Consider the following 13,823-nt stretch of genomic DNA (forward strand, 5'->3'; position numbering starts at 1 on the left):
AAGGAACTGTAAACTCTTCAGTTTCTTAAAAGCTACCTGTCTTTTATATTAAGAATTTAAAATAATTTCCCAATTAGATAAAGTATTTTCATTGTAAAATGTCTGTTTATTTTAATAGGTTTTCAATTGACCTTGACATTAGAGTTCCCTTTGTGGCTCATCAGGTTAAGAATCCGACTGGTATCTATGAGGATGAGGATTCCATTCCCTAGCCTCGCTCAGTGGGTTAAAGATCCAGCCTTGCCATAAGCTGGGGCATAGGTCGCAGACACAACTTGGATCTGGTGTTGCTGTGGCTGTGGTGTAGGCCAGCGGCTATAGCGCCGCTTCGACCCCTAGTCTGGGAACCTCCGTGTGCCGTGGGTGTGGCCCTAAAAAAAAAAAAAAAAAGACAATTGACCTTGATACCAATTCTACACTATTATCTTTTAATTGAGTCAAGCCACTTCATTAAAATAAGTTCAAATCTGATACACCATGAAAACCAATGCTCAATAAAAACAACGATCGGATTTGCCTGCTCCAAATATCCGTTCTCTCAGGTAGTCCATCCGAGCACCCTTTGTTGACAATGCCATAGAGTTCCATTCAAAATGAGGGATCTGTAACATAAGTAATGTAGTATGAATGAAAGTTAGAAGGCAACAACAAAAAACATCAGGGAAGACCTCTCAGCATGGTAAGTCTACACCTTTCACATTAAAAGGTGACACTTATTAAGCCAATGTCTCTGGGGTTTTTAGAGGCTGAATTAATATAAATATTTCATACCTGAATTACATGATAGCCTAAAATTTCCAAATGTCGTTTTTTCATGGCAGATTTCCCTTTTAAATGAGGGGTATTTCTGCAAAATGCTCTTGAATCCAAAAATTCCAAAGCAATCCTATACAGGATAAAAATAAATATTTACATCTAATATGACAATGAGAGATTGTTCAATTATAAGCCTTTCAGGAACAAGGTTGCATCTCTATAAACTGAAAAAAGCCATATGAATTAATGAGTATACAAATTATTTTTCTACTTCAATTAGTAATTAATGACAAGTAATCCTATTCATTAGAATTAAATGAAATTATTGGAAGAATCTACATGCTTGCATCTATTTGTTTCTTTGTCCAATATATATGTATTATGCATCTACCATATGTAAGGTACTGTGAGGGACACAAAAATAGACACATCTTGTAAGTAACTATACATAGTAAGTAACTATAATGCAGTGTAGGTGCCATCAGAAAAGTAAAGAGGCATGGAAGAAGAAGATACTATTTACTTCCACTGAGGACAGCTTGAAGGTTAGTGCTTCAGAGATTGCTAAACTTTGGACAGTGAAGGATGGACATTAAGGCAGAAGCACAGGAAAAGCAAAGGTACATGGATAGAATGAACGAGATATATGAGGAGCAGGTTCTACTATAAACACTCCTAGATAGTTCATTGAATCGTGCCAAATTTAACACTGAGATAACAAAATCTGAAACTAAGAAAGTTACTTTTCAGCTCCTGGTGGCAGTCTCGATCCAGCTATTTGAGTATTTGATTCTGAGTGTATTTTTGGCAGTTTTCCCAAGGTTAAATTATGGCTTCCATATGGAAGAGGGTTTTTTCTTTTATCCAAGATACATTCAAAACCTATAAGGAAGTATAGGAATCAAAAATATGAATTAGGTAAACTCATATGTAAAAGTTAAGATGTTTTGAATATATATACACACACATAGGCATACAAACACACAGACGCACACACACTCCAACATGCTGAGGTACCTCCCTAATTATCCAACTTATTTATCTAATTCAAGAGCACCTCTCCTTGAAAATCAACCAATAAAAATCAACCAGCATGGAGTTCCCGTCGTGGCACAGTGGTTGTCAAATCTGACTAGGAAGCATGAGGTTGTGGGTTCGATCCCTGGCCTTGCTCAGTGGGTTAAGGATCTGGCGTTGCCATGAGCTGTGGTGTGGGTCGCAGATGCGGCTCAGATCCTGAGTTGCTGTGGCTTTGGTGTAGGGCGGTGGCTACAGCTCCAATTAGACCCCTAGCCTGGGAACCTCTTTGTGCCGCGGGAGCGGCTCAAGAAAAGGCAGAAAGTCAAAAATAAAAATAAAAATCAACCAGCAAGTATTACCACACTATTATTTAGCATGGGAGATGTACTTAGCATTGCACTAGGCCAAATCACACTAAGGAGTTTTACTGTAATCCCCTTAACTCTCTTGATCACAACTGAAGGAAGCTAAACCAATTCATCTGAAAATCAGTAAAAATAAAGATCCAAGCATGTATCCTGTCTTTCCTGTATGAACTGTACATAAGGGTAACAAAATATGTGGTAATAGGAAAGTTCTTTTTTTTGTCTTTTTGCCTCCAAGCCATGTCTGCGACCTATACCACAGTTCAAACAGCAACACTGGATCCTTAACCCACTGAGCAAAGTCAGGAATCAAACCTGAGTCCTAATGGATACTAGTCAGGTTTGTTACCACTGAGCCACAACAGGAACTCCTAGTTCGGTTTTCTGAAGGTAGGTAATAACCTACCAAACACTTACCTATTGTGTAGTAATAAGGTGTAAGAACCGAGGCCTTTACAAAATTGATTCCTCCTAGAACCTCTGCTAACATTTTATAAATCTGCTGTTGTGCTCCATTCATGCTGCCAGTATCTTTATGAAAATAAAAACAATTAGTTCACTTAAAATAAGTTTTTGTATGAAAATCACTCCAAGTCTATAAACTGAAAAACAAAGATTAATATTTCCTTCAATGTAATACCACGTGCATTTTTCTACTAAATTTAGGGGAGGTTCCCTGGCTCTCCACCAAAGGAGGTTCAGGGTTCTAAATATTAAGAAATTCTTACAACACAAATTTCACCTACAAAATGGTTTCACTAAATAGTCATGGCACTCTTGGGAACTCTGGTGTCATGGTTAGGTTTTTTTTTTTCTTTTTTTCATTTTTGGCCACCCCAAAGCATATGGAGCTCCCGGGCCAGGGATCAGATCCAAGCCGAAATCTCAACCTAAGCCAAAGCTTAGGCAACACCAGATCCCTAACCCACTGTGCCAGGCTGGGGATCGAACCCACGTCCCAGCACTCCCAAGATGCCACCAATCCTGTTGCATCACAGCAGGAGCTCCCATGGTTAGGTTTAACCATAATAACAGTGAACTACCTAATTAATTAAGCTTTACTTTCTGACACAAAGAAAACTCAAACCTTTATTATACTGTTGACAGAAGCGCTCATGAAACCAGGGAATCTGGTATTCAGGACATTCCAAGCAGACTGCTCTATTTAATTCCATAAGACGAAATTGGACCTTCATATTTAGAGATGAACATAAAACTGAAATTTAAAAATTATATTAATGGGCTTTGATAGCCTGAACTTAGCAAAGACAATTCATTTTTCACATTCATTTATCCCCATTATTGGCTGTAACTTTTATTCTCATAAAGTCATTTCATTTGCATACACTTACTTTATGGTTTTTTTAATTTATTTTCTTTTTAGGGTCACACCTTGGCATAAGGAAGTTTCTGGGCCAGGGGTCAAATCAGAGCTGCAGTCACAGCCACAGCAACACCAGATCCGAGCCATGTCTGTGACCTACACCACAGCTCATGGCAACAGTGAATCCTTAACCCACTGAGTGAGGCCAGGGATCAAACCTGCATCCTCGTGGATACTATTCAGATTCAGTTCTGCTGAGCCACGATGGGAACTCCTAATTATGAATATTAAAACTACATTTTAGGAGTTCCCTTGTGCTTTGACCCAAAAAACAAAAACAAACTACATATATAAAAAAAAGAATACCAAAGAATGTTCATTGACCTAATATTCTACAATTAGCAATCTATCTAAGGGAACTAAGATGAGGGCAATTACTCATGTAGAGCAATCTTCACTAAGAGTAATGAAGAGGGAGTTCCTGGTGGTCTTAGTAGTTAAGACTAGGAGCTTTCACTACTGCAGCCTGTGTTCAACCCCAGGTCTGGGAACGGAGATCCCACATGAAGCTGCTACACGCAGAAGTAAAAAAAGAAAAAAAAGTAATTAAGAATTGCAAACGGGGAGTTCCCGTCGTGGCGCAGTGGTTAACGAATCCGACTAGGAACTATGAGGTTACAGGGTTCAGTCCCTGCCCTTGCTCAGTGGGTTAAGGATGTGGCGTTGCTGTGAGCTGTGGTGTAGGTTGCAGATGCGGCTCGGATCCCTTGTTGCTGCGGCTCTGGCATAGGCTGGCAGCTACAGTTCCGATTAGACCCCTAGCCTGGGAACCTCCATATGCCGCGGGAGCGGCCCAAGAAATGGCAAAAAAAAAGACAAAAAAAAAGAAAAAAGGAAAAAAAAAAAGGAATTGCAAACGGCCTACATGATAACAAATACATTTTTTTCGCCAGACCCACAGCATGTGGAAGTTCCTGGGCCAGGCATCAAATACATATCCCAGCAACAACCCAAGCCACTACAATGACAACGCCAGATCCTTAACCACTGCACCATAAGAGAATTCCACAAATAATTTTATTACTTCCATGCAATGGAAGATTCTGAAGACACTAAAAAATCATGACATTGAAAAATATTTAATGGTATGGAAAAGTGTTCAAAGTATAGTTCAATGACAAAAGGCAATATATAAAAGTGAATATATATATACAAATTTTGTTTTAACATATATATATAGATCTATAAAGAAGACAGAAGAAATACTCCAAATCATTAAAAGTGATAGTTTCACTTGGTGGTAAGATTATGAATAATCTTTTGCTTTCTAGATTATACTGTTCTATATTCTAAATTTTTTATAATAATCAAGAATACTTTTATAAACAGAAAAAAAATTATTAACATTTAAATGCTTTAGTATGCAGGCAGAGCTGAAACTTGAATATAAGTGCAGAGTTCCCACTGTGACACAGTGGAAACAAATCCCACTAGGAACCATGAGGTTGCGGGTTCAATCCCTGGCCTCGCTCAGTGGGTTAAGAATCCAGCATTGCTGTGAGCTGTGGTGTAGGTCACAGATGCGGCTCAAATCTGGCATTGCTGTGGCTCTGGCGTAGGCCAGCAGGTGTAGCTCTGACTAGGCCCCTAGCCTGGGAACTTTAGGTGCGGCCCTAAAATGACAAAAGGCAAAATAAATAAATAAGATATGTGATACTTGATTAAAATATAGATACATACGTTCAAGTTGAGAATCTAATTTGGCTAAGAATTTGATGTTAAAAATTGCCTTTAGTAGATTTTCTGGAAAATATTCAATTGTAGCCAAGGAGGAACCAAGAAACACTAACATGATAGGATCCAATTTGCCTAAAACAAAATTAAGATTAAAAAAAGTATACATAAGTACGTGTTATTCACATATACATAAATACATGTTATTAAGGTAAAATCAGGTTTTTCAAAAATGATACAAACAGAGCCTGGACAAAATTAATCTACACACTTACAGGGCAGGATAATGGTGAAATAGAGGAGGAAAGGAGTCTAGGAGAGAGGGTACTATGCTAATATTCTATTTCTTTTTTGGGGGCCACACTCACAGCATGCAGAGGTTCCTGGGGCCAGGTTCAAACCCACACCACAGCAGAAACCCAATCCACTGCAGTGATAACACTGTATCACAGTGGATAACCCACTGTGCCACAAGAGAACTCCCAATATTCTGTTTCTTAATCTGGGTTTGATCCTTAGGTGATTCAATTTGCATAATTTCATACAATACACATACATACATTAAGGATATATGAATATTTCAGTGTTATAGTTATTATTATTATATTTCTATTAAAAAATTCTAAAATTTGAGTCCCCCTGTGGCACAGCAGGTTAAGGATCCAGCATTGTCACTGCAGAAGCTGGGGTCACTGCTGTGGCCTAGATTCAACCCTTAGCTTAGGAACTTCCACAAGCCATGGGCGTGGCCAAAAAGTAAGTTTTTAAAATTGCCATTGGAGTTCCCATTGTGGCTCAGTGGGTTAAGGACCCAACATCGTCTCTGTGACGATTCAGGTTCAATCCCTGGCCTCACTCAGTGGGTAAGGATCTGGTGTTACCACAAGCTGGAGCATGGGTCACAGATTCATCTGGGATCCAGTGTTGCTGTGGCTGCGGTATAGGCCGGCAGCTGCAGCTCCGATTTGACCTCTGGCCTGGGAACTTCCACATGCCGCAGGTGTGGTCATAAAAATATAAATAAATAAGTAAATACATACATAAATAAATAAATAAATAAAATTGCCTTGAAAAGAGAAAGATTCAAAACAAAAGGTCAGCAGAGTGTGTAAAAATAAGAAGTGATCCCAGACTCCAGGTACTGATGATAAAAGTACTCAGAAGGTGTTGATTTCATTCTAAGAACTTTATAAACAATAATTCATTTAAATCTCACTTCAGTGTACAGTAGGAATGATTATTAGCTCTGCTTTATAAACCAAGTGTACTGAGGCACAGAGAAGTTAAATGACTTGCTCCAAGTCACATAGTTAGCAAGTGGACGGTGGAATTTAACCTGGAGAGTCCAGCTCCAGGATTCTGAACCACAACACTGTGCTGCTGTGCAGGGCTCTTCAACTTCCAGCTGCATGTAGACATACATGAAGCTCAGGTCTCACCGAGCACTTCCTCCCTTACCTGTCACCCAGCAGCCTAGAGTATGTCCCAAAGTGTAAGACTTGAGGTTATTTTCCTGATTTGCCTCACCCAAGAGACATTTCTTTTTTATTTCTCTCTCTCTCTAGGGCCACACCTGCGACATATAGAAGTTCCCAGGCTGGGGTTGAAGGGGAGCTGCAGGTGCAGGCCTACACCACAGCCATGGCAGCACCAGATCCTTAATCCACTCAGCAAGGCCAGGGATAGAACCCACATTCTCACAGACACTATGTTGGGTTCTTAACCTGCTAAGCCACAATGGGAACTCCCCAAGAGACATTTCTGATGAGAGAAGAAGGGGTCATCTACAGTGCCCCCTCAGCAATAATGTTGTTACAAAGGGCAAATAAAAGATGTTAAATCTTTTCAATGTTTTGCTGAGTTTATTTAATAAGGCAAGATCAAGTCACGAACAAGATTAATATTGAGGATCTCCATTAGCAAAACTGATCTGTCAAAACTAATATTTATTCAAAATAAAGAAAATTAGTACTCCATAAGTTACTTAAAATTTTGTTTATATAGGTCTCCAAAACTTCCCCCCCAAAAAAGATTTATTCTCTGAGTAAATCTTAAAAAAAAACCAAAGCTGCACTTCTCAGCCTCTCATCTCTTATACCCTTTGAGGAAAAAAAAAAAAAAAGAATGTGCTTTCATTTCCTTCTGGTTGTGGACACAGGACTGAACAACCAGGAGAGCACATTCAAAGTCTCATCTTTCAGTTTCAAGTCTCACCTTTCTATATATAGTTGTGTTACCAAAAGTGGGTATAAATATATGCCACTCATGCATACACCCATACCTGAATAAACACGCACATGCCACACTCCCATTTTACTTCTCTATTAGACACAGTAATAGACGTCATTAGACACTATCCAGCTTATAGATCCCATAAAAATGTAGCAAGGTCCAGAGCATGATACTGACATAATATATTTACACTGATTTCACACCAGCCTAACCAGAAGGTCTAGAGAAACATATCCTAATATAGAGCCTAACACCTTACACTGGACATAGAAGCTTTCAGGTTAGTGTTTGTTGCTCGATTGACAAAAGAATGGGTATTTCTTACTCTCCAGGCACAGCAAAAAGCTCTGAGGAAGTTAATCTCTAGCTCTCTCTCCAACCGCATCTCCTACCAATTCTGTCTCCCTCATTCTACCCCTGCCACACTGAATCTGCTGTATCTATAAGCAATCAAGCAGGAGTTCCCACTGTGGCTCAGCAGGTTAAGAGCCCAACTAGTATCCATGAGGATGCAGGTCCAATCCCTGGCCTTGCTCAACGGGTTAAAGGACCTGGCACTGCCGCGAGCTGCAGCATAGGTTGCAGACTCAGCTCAGATCTGGCGTTGCTGTGGCTCTGGCGCAGGCCGGCAGCTGTGGCTCTGATTGGACCCCTAGCCTGGGAACCTCCATATGCCGTGGGTTTGGCCCTGAAAATATAAAAAAATAAATAGAAGCAGTCCAGCATGTTCTCATTCTAGGGCCTTTTGCACTTGCTTTCCTTTGTCATGGGATTCTCTTCCCTTCCCCACTAATGGACATGGCTCACTCGCTCACTCCATCCAATCTATATCAATGACATCCCCTCAGGGAGACAGTCCCTGACTCCCCGATCTAAGCAGCGCTCCATTCCATCCACCCCACCATCTTCCTCCATCCTACACACCTGCCCTGCTCTCGTGTTCTTGAATATATACTTATCTCCACTTGACCTTATATATTTGTTTATTCCTGTCAGTCTCACCCTACCAGAATAAAAACTCAGTGATGGTAGAGCCTATCTGTTTTTATCCACCTATACCTCCAGTGACTAAAAGACTTCCTGACAATGTTGTGAATGTTGGTCAGTGTCAACCAAAAAGGCAGCAACTATTGAGCCAGTTTTTTCATCTCTAAAACTCCCACATCATACCAGCAAGTAAGAGTGAATCTGAGAGAAACCCCATAAAACCCTTTTCCTTGAAGGCCAATAGGACAAAATATAATTCAGGGCCCAAAAAGAGGATGAAAAGAAAAAATAATAATATCCTGCCTCTGCTGTCCTAACATACTGCCTCTGCTACGGCCAAAAGCAGGCCAGAATATTTCTATTCCATTCTTTTCCAGTACTGAAACACTATTTAAAGACTTTAAGAGACACATAATAATTCGGCACCAGGAATTCCCTGGTGGTGCAGTGAGCTAAGGATCCGCCATTGTCACAGCCGTAGCACAGGTCACAGCTACAACTTGGATTGGGTCCCTGGCTCAGGAACTTCCACAGGCCGCAGGTGTGGCCAAAAAGAAAAAAAAATTGTTCTGTTTAAAAAACCAAACTATTAAATTTGTGAAAAACAATCAAATGTTACATGTATCCAGGTATGATACAGGTACACAAAATCACATACGAGGTATTTTTGCTGAAAATGTTTAATCTGAATCTAATCAAGTATTTATTTATACCTCACTTCCAGTTTACTAGAAATACAGAAGATGGAGGAGCGAGTTAAAAGAAGGCACTCAGACAAATTCAGAACGTGGAACAAACCACAACAAATGGCCAATCTCTTTTACAAAAAATAAATTTCAAGGAAAAAAATGGCATAACAACTCTATGTTGGTTGCTTTTAAAAATTTATGAAAGACAATTTCGTGACAATTAGAAATTTTTATTATGGACTGAGAAGGTAGTAGGCGGTCCTTGTTCATTTTCTTAAGTGTGATACTTATATTGTACTTATCTAAGTCCTTATAACCTGAAGTATTTAGGGCTGACACTTCAAATAGTTCATCACACACACACGGTGGCAAAATGTTAATCATCATTTGAAAGCTACACTGTGGATATACAGTATACAGATGTTCATTACATTGTTCTTTCAATTTTAAAAACTTAGATAATAAAAAATCAGGAAAAGAAAAATCTTTTTCCTAATTCAATACAGAGCAAATAAATAATTTTTAAAAAGCTAGAGAAGAAAAAAAAAAAAAAGCCAGAGAATATTCTAGACCGTAAGAGACTAAAGAGATAACAACCTAACAGAATAAGTGAAACTTGATCAGATCCTGGGTCCAAAATAACCACTCTAAATAAGTTATTTGGGTAATGATAAAGGAGATTTAAGGAGTTCCCACTGTGGTACAGTAGGTTAGTGATCCAGCTGGTCTCTATGGCATTGCCAGTTCAGTCCTTAAGGATCTGGTGTTGCCATACTGTGGCATAGGTCACAGATATAACTCGGATTCAATGCCTGGCCTGGAAACTTCCATATGTGTGGGAATGGCCAAAAAGGGGGCGGGGGGGGGGATTGTATATTAGATATTAGGGGAACTTAGGTATTGTGGTCATTTAGGAAGTTCTTACTCTTAGGAGGTGTATGCATAAGCAATTACAAGTGAAGAGGCACAATGCCTACCGCTTACTTTGAGATGGCTTAGAAAAAAATAAGGGGGCAAGAGAAACAAACAATAAAGCAAATATGGTAACAATTACCCAGCTAGTTTACAGATGCTATTAGTTCAATTCTTTCACTTTTTATGTAAGTTGACATTCTTCATAATAAAAGTTTTTATTTTTTAAATTTTTAATTTTTTTTTTTTTTTTTTTTGCTTTTTAGGGCCTCATAAGCGACATATGGAAGTTCCCAGGCCAGGGGTCTAATTGGAGCTACAGCTCCTTGCCTATACCACAGCCACAGCAACTCAGGATCTGAGCCCCATCTGCAACCTACACCACAGCTTACAGCAACACCAGAAACTTAACCCACTGAGCAAGGCCAGGGATCAAAGCGGCATTCTCATGGATACTAGTCGGGTTTGTCACCACTGAGCCATGACAAGAACTCCTAAGAGAAGTTTTTTTAATGGATCCAAAGCTTTTTTAAGATATAAAAATCATGGCAATTATTATTACCCTTTTTAAAAGGGCTGTGTCAGAGTTCCTGCTATGGTGAAATGGGATCTGCAGCATCTTGGAAGTGCTGGGACACAGGTTCAATTCCTGGCCCAGCACAGTGGGTTAGGGATCCAACACTGACACAACTGCAGCTTAGGGCGAGACCACAGCTTGGTTCTGATCCCTGGCTTGAGAACTCCATGTGCCTTGGGGCAGCCAAAAAAGAAAAAAAAGGGGGACAGTATGTATTAGAGTACCAGAAACAGTATCCTCCAACCTCTTCATCAATGTAGTACCAAACAATACACCTACTTAAGTGAGAATTGAGGTGCTGAATGCAAGTTCCAAAAAATTCATCCCTTTGAGGTGGATCATAGTTCAAGGCGCAGAACGGAAGAATAACACCAAGGATTGCAAAAGGATGAATCTGTAAAAATAGAACAAAAAAGTTATCACTCCAACTTTAGTGAAACAAAACAAAACTTAACCTAATTAAGTTAGGTTTAAAATTAGGTAAAAGTCTTTATCTAACATGCCTATAGTTAAATGAAAAATGTACCACTTTGTTTATTAAGTTTTTTCTACCTTATTATATAATCTATTTAACCTCACCACCAATTTCTGACAATTTAGGAATAATGTAGTCAGTGGAGACATAATTTTCTGTTTTCACACCACTTATCTCACACTTTATTTTTTTTATTTTTTGTCTTTTTCTAGGGCCGCTTCCCGCAGTATATGGAGGTTCCCAGGCTAGGGGTTGAATTGGAGCTGTAGCCGCTGGCCTACACCAGAGCCACAGCAACTCGGGATCCGACCCGAGTCTGCAACCTACACCACAGCTCACAGCAATGCCGGAGCCTTAACCCTCTGAGCAAGGCCAGGGATCGAAGCCACAACCTCATGGTTCCTAGTCGGATTTGTTAACCACTGCACCACGACGGGAAGTCCTTACCTCACACTTTAAAAAAATCTTTTTCTTTTTTCTTTTTTTCTCTCACACTTTTGAATAGTTTTTTGTTTTGTTTTGTGGCCTTTTAGGTCCACACTCACAGCATATGGAAATTCCCAGGCTAGGGGTGGAATTGGAGCCATAGCTGCTGATCTATACCAAAGCCACAGCAACTCAGGATCCAAGTGCATCTAAGACCTACACCACAGCTCACGGCAACACCAGATCCTTAACTCACTGAATGGGCCAGGGAACAAACCTACATCCTCACAGATACTACTCGGATTCGTTTCTGCTGCGCCTCAACGGGAACTCCTGAATAGTTTTTTTTGGTTGGTTTTAGTTTTTTTATTTTTATTTTTTTAAAGACTGCATCCACAGCATATGGAAGTTCATGGGCCAGACAATGAATCTGACCCACAGCTGCAACCTATGCCACAACTGTGGCGCCACCTGATCCTTTAACCCACTGCACTAGACCGGGGATCAAACTAGACCAGGGATCAAACCCACACCTCTGCAGCAACCCAAGCTGCTGCAATTGGATCCTTAACCCACTAAGCCACAGTGGGTATTCCTTGACTTGCTTTAAATAGGATAAGTAATCATCACAGGATTATACAAAGTAAGGAAAAGAAAATAAAATTCATTCATCTCCATTATCATAATACAGCTAGTATTAAGAAGTTCCTTCTAGCCAATGAATTTTGACCACTGATCTTAACAGTACTTGTAATGAACCAAAGGATGACTGCCAATCTCCCCAAATCTGTACTGCTGGAGGGAGAGGCTTTAAGAGGAGAAATGACAGGGAGCTCCTTTCACGGCTCAGAGGTTAATGAACCCGACTAGGATCCATGAGGATGCGGGTTCAATCCCTGGCCTCACTCAGTGGGTTAAGGATCCATTGTTACCATGAGCTGAGGTGTATGTCGCAGATGTGGCTTGGGTCCTACGTTGCTGTGGCCCTGGTGTAGGCTGGCAGCTGCAGCTCCAATTCGACCTCTAGCCTGGGAATCTCCATATGCCATGGGTGCGGCTCCAAAAAGACAAAAAAAAAATTGCTTATGATAAACACTTATGCTTTTAGAAGTTGACAACTAAATAACACTAATGTGTAATATTTCAATTTCACCTTTTCAATCTGCTGAACGACCACTGAAGCTATCCTATCAAGGAGTGAAGTACTGAGGTAGTTACTTCTAGAAATGAAAGATGCAATCCCTGCAACATTTATGTAATTAATTTCATCCATCAAACGCTGTAAGGTAACAACTGTTTCTTCAAGGAGTGAATGCGCAAACCAGTCTCCTTTCAAAGATTTAACTTCTTTCCATAACAGATTCAAATCGTTGCATTTCTGTAGTCTCTGACGACCATGGTAATCTAATTTTTGAAGTAGTTTCAACTGTTTCCCAGGAGTACTATCCAGATACGTGTGATCATACTGAATACATCTTAAAACAGATGTGGCAAAATCATTCAGGTCACTTAGGTCACACTGTGGTAAAACTGCTTCGATTTGAGATATCCTTGCTTCATCTAGGTGAGGAGAAGGAAGCATCGAAAGAGCACAGACTAGGAGGGCAATCTCACTAGGTACGATACTGACTTTCAAATAACTATAAAGGAAGAACAAAAATGAAAAGAACAAAATTAATACATCAGCAACAAAACCCAAAACCTATGTAAGTATTAGAATATGAATATATAATTATTATTAAATAGGCATGATAAGCTTAAAATATAATTTTTTTTTTTTTTTTGGCCTTACATGTAGCTGGTGGAAGTTCCCAGCACAGGGATAGAACCCATGCTACAGAAGTGACCCCAGCTGCTTCAGTGACAATGCCAGATCTTTAACCCACTGGACCACAGGGGAACTCCAAAATATAAGTTAATTTAAGAAGGGCTAGATAGAAGTTCCTGTTGTGGCTCAGTAGTAATGAACCTGACTAGGATCTATGAGGATGCAAGTTCGATCTCTGGCCCCGCTCCATGGGTTAAGGATCCAGTGTTGCCTTGAGCTGCAGTGTAAATTACAGATGCAGCTCAGATCCCTCATTGGTGTGGCTGTGGCCCTAGCCTGCGAACTTCCATATGCCACAGATGCAGCCCTAAAAACCTCCCCCCCCAAAATAAGGACTAGATAAATTCAAAGATGACAGGTTCATAAAAGGTTACTAAGGGAAGGCTTAAGATGCTCTAAAGCACATCCCAAATTTTTTAGTGCAAAAATAAAATCATAGTCCCTGATAAACAAAAGGTCAGTGTCAGAACAGATAACACAGGACATACAATTGATCCC

General features: G+C 39.9%; 1 protein-coding gene across 6 annotated transcripts in view; it reads right to left on the reverse strand.

Annotated features, from left to right (window-relative positions):
* Positions 1 to 395: 395 nt before the first annotated feature.
* The window catches only part of FASTKD1 (FAST kinase domains 1), a 34,600-nt gene continuing 21,172 nt past the window's right edge, over positions 396 to 13,823 (reverse strand). For 4 of the 6 annotated variants that reach the window (XM_047772821.1, XM_047772823.1, XM_047772818.1 and 1 more), the window contains 8 exons: positions 12,651 to 13,137; positions 10,876 to 10,990; positions 5,206 to 5,334; positions 3,229 to 3,357; positions 2,559 to 2,672; positions 1,500 to 1,638; positions 772 to 886; positions 396 to 602 (listed from right to left, as the gene is read on the reverse strand). In XM_047772821.1, the coding sequence (XP_047628777.1) occupies positions 492 to 602; positions 772 to 886; positions 1,500 to 1,638; positions 2,559 to 2,672; positions 3,229 to 3,357; positions 5,206 to 5,334; positions 10,876 to 10,990; positions 12,651 to 13,137 (1,339 nt within the window). In that variant the 3' untranslated portion in view covers positions 396 to 491. The remainder of the gene's footprint in view (positions 603 to 771; positions 887 to 1,499; positions 1,639 to 2,558; positions 2,673 to 3,228; positions 3,358 to 5,205; positions 5,335 to 10,875; positions 10,991 to 12,650; positions 13,138 to 13,823) is intronic. The other 2 variants (XM_047772822.1, XM_047772824.1) reach the window with 2 other exon arrangements.

The sequence above is a fragment of the Phacochoerus africanus genome, chromosome 3 (genome assembly GCF_016906955.1).
Source record: "Phacochoerus africanus isolate WHEZ1 chromosome 3, ROS_Pafr_v1, whole genome shotgun sequence".
Taxonomy (NCBI): Eukaryota; Metazoa; Chordata; class Mammalia; order Artiodactyla; family Suidae; genus Phacochoerus; species Phacochoerus africanus.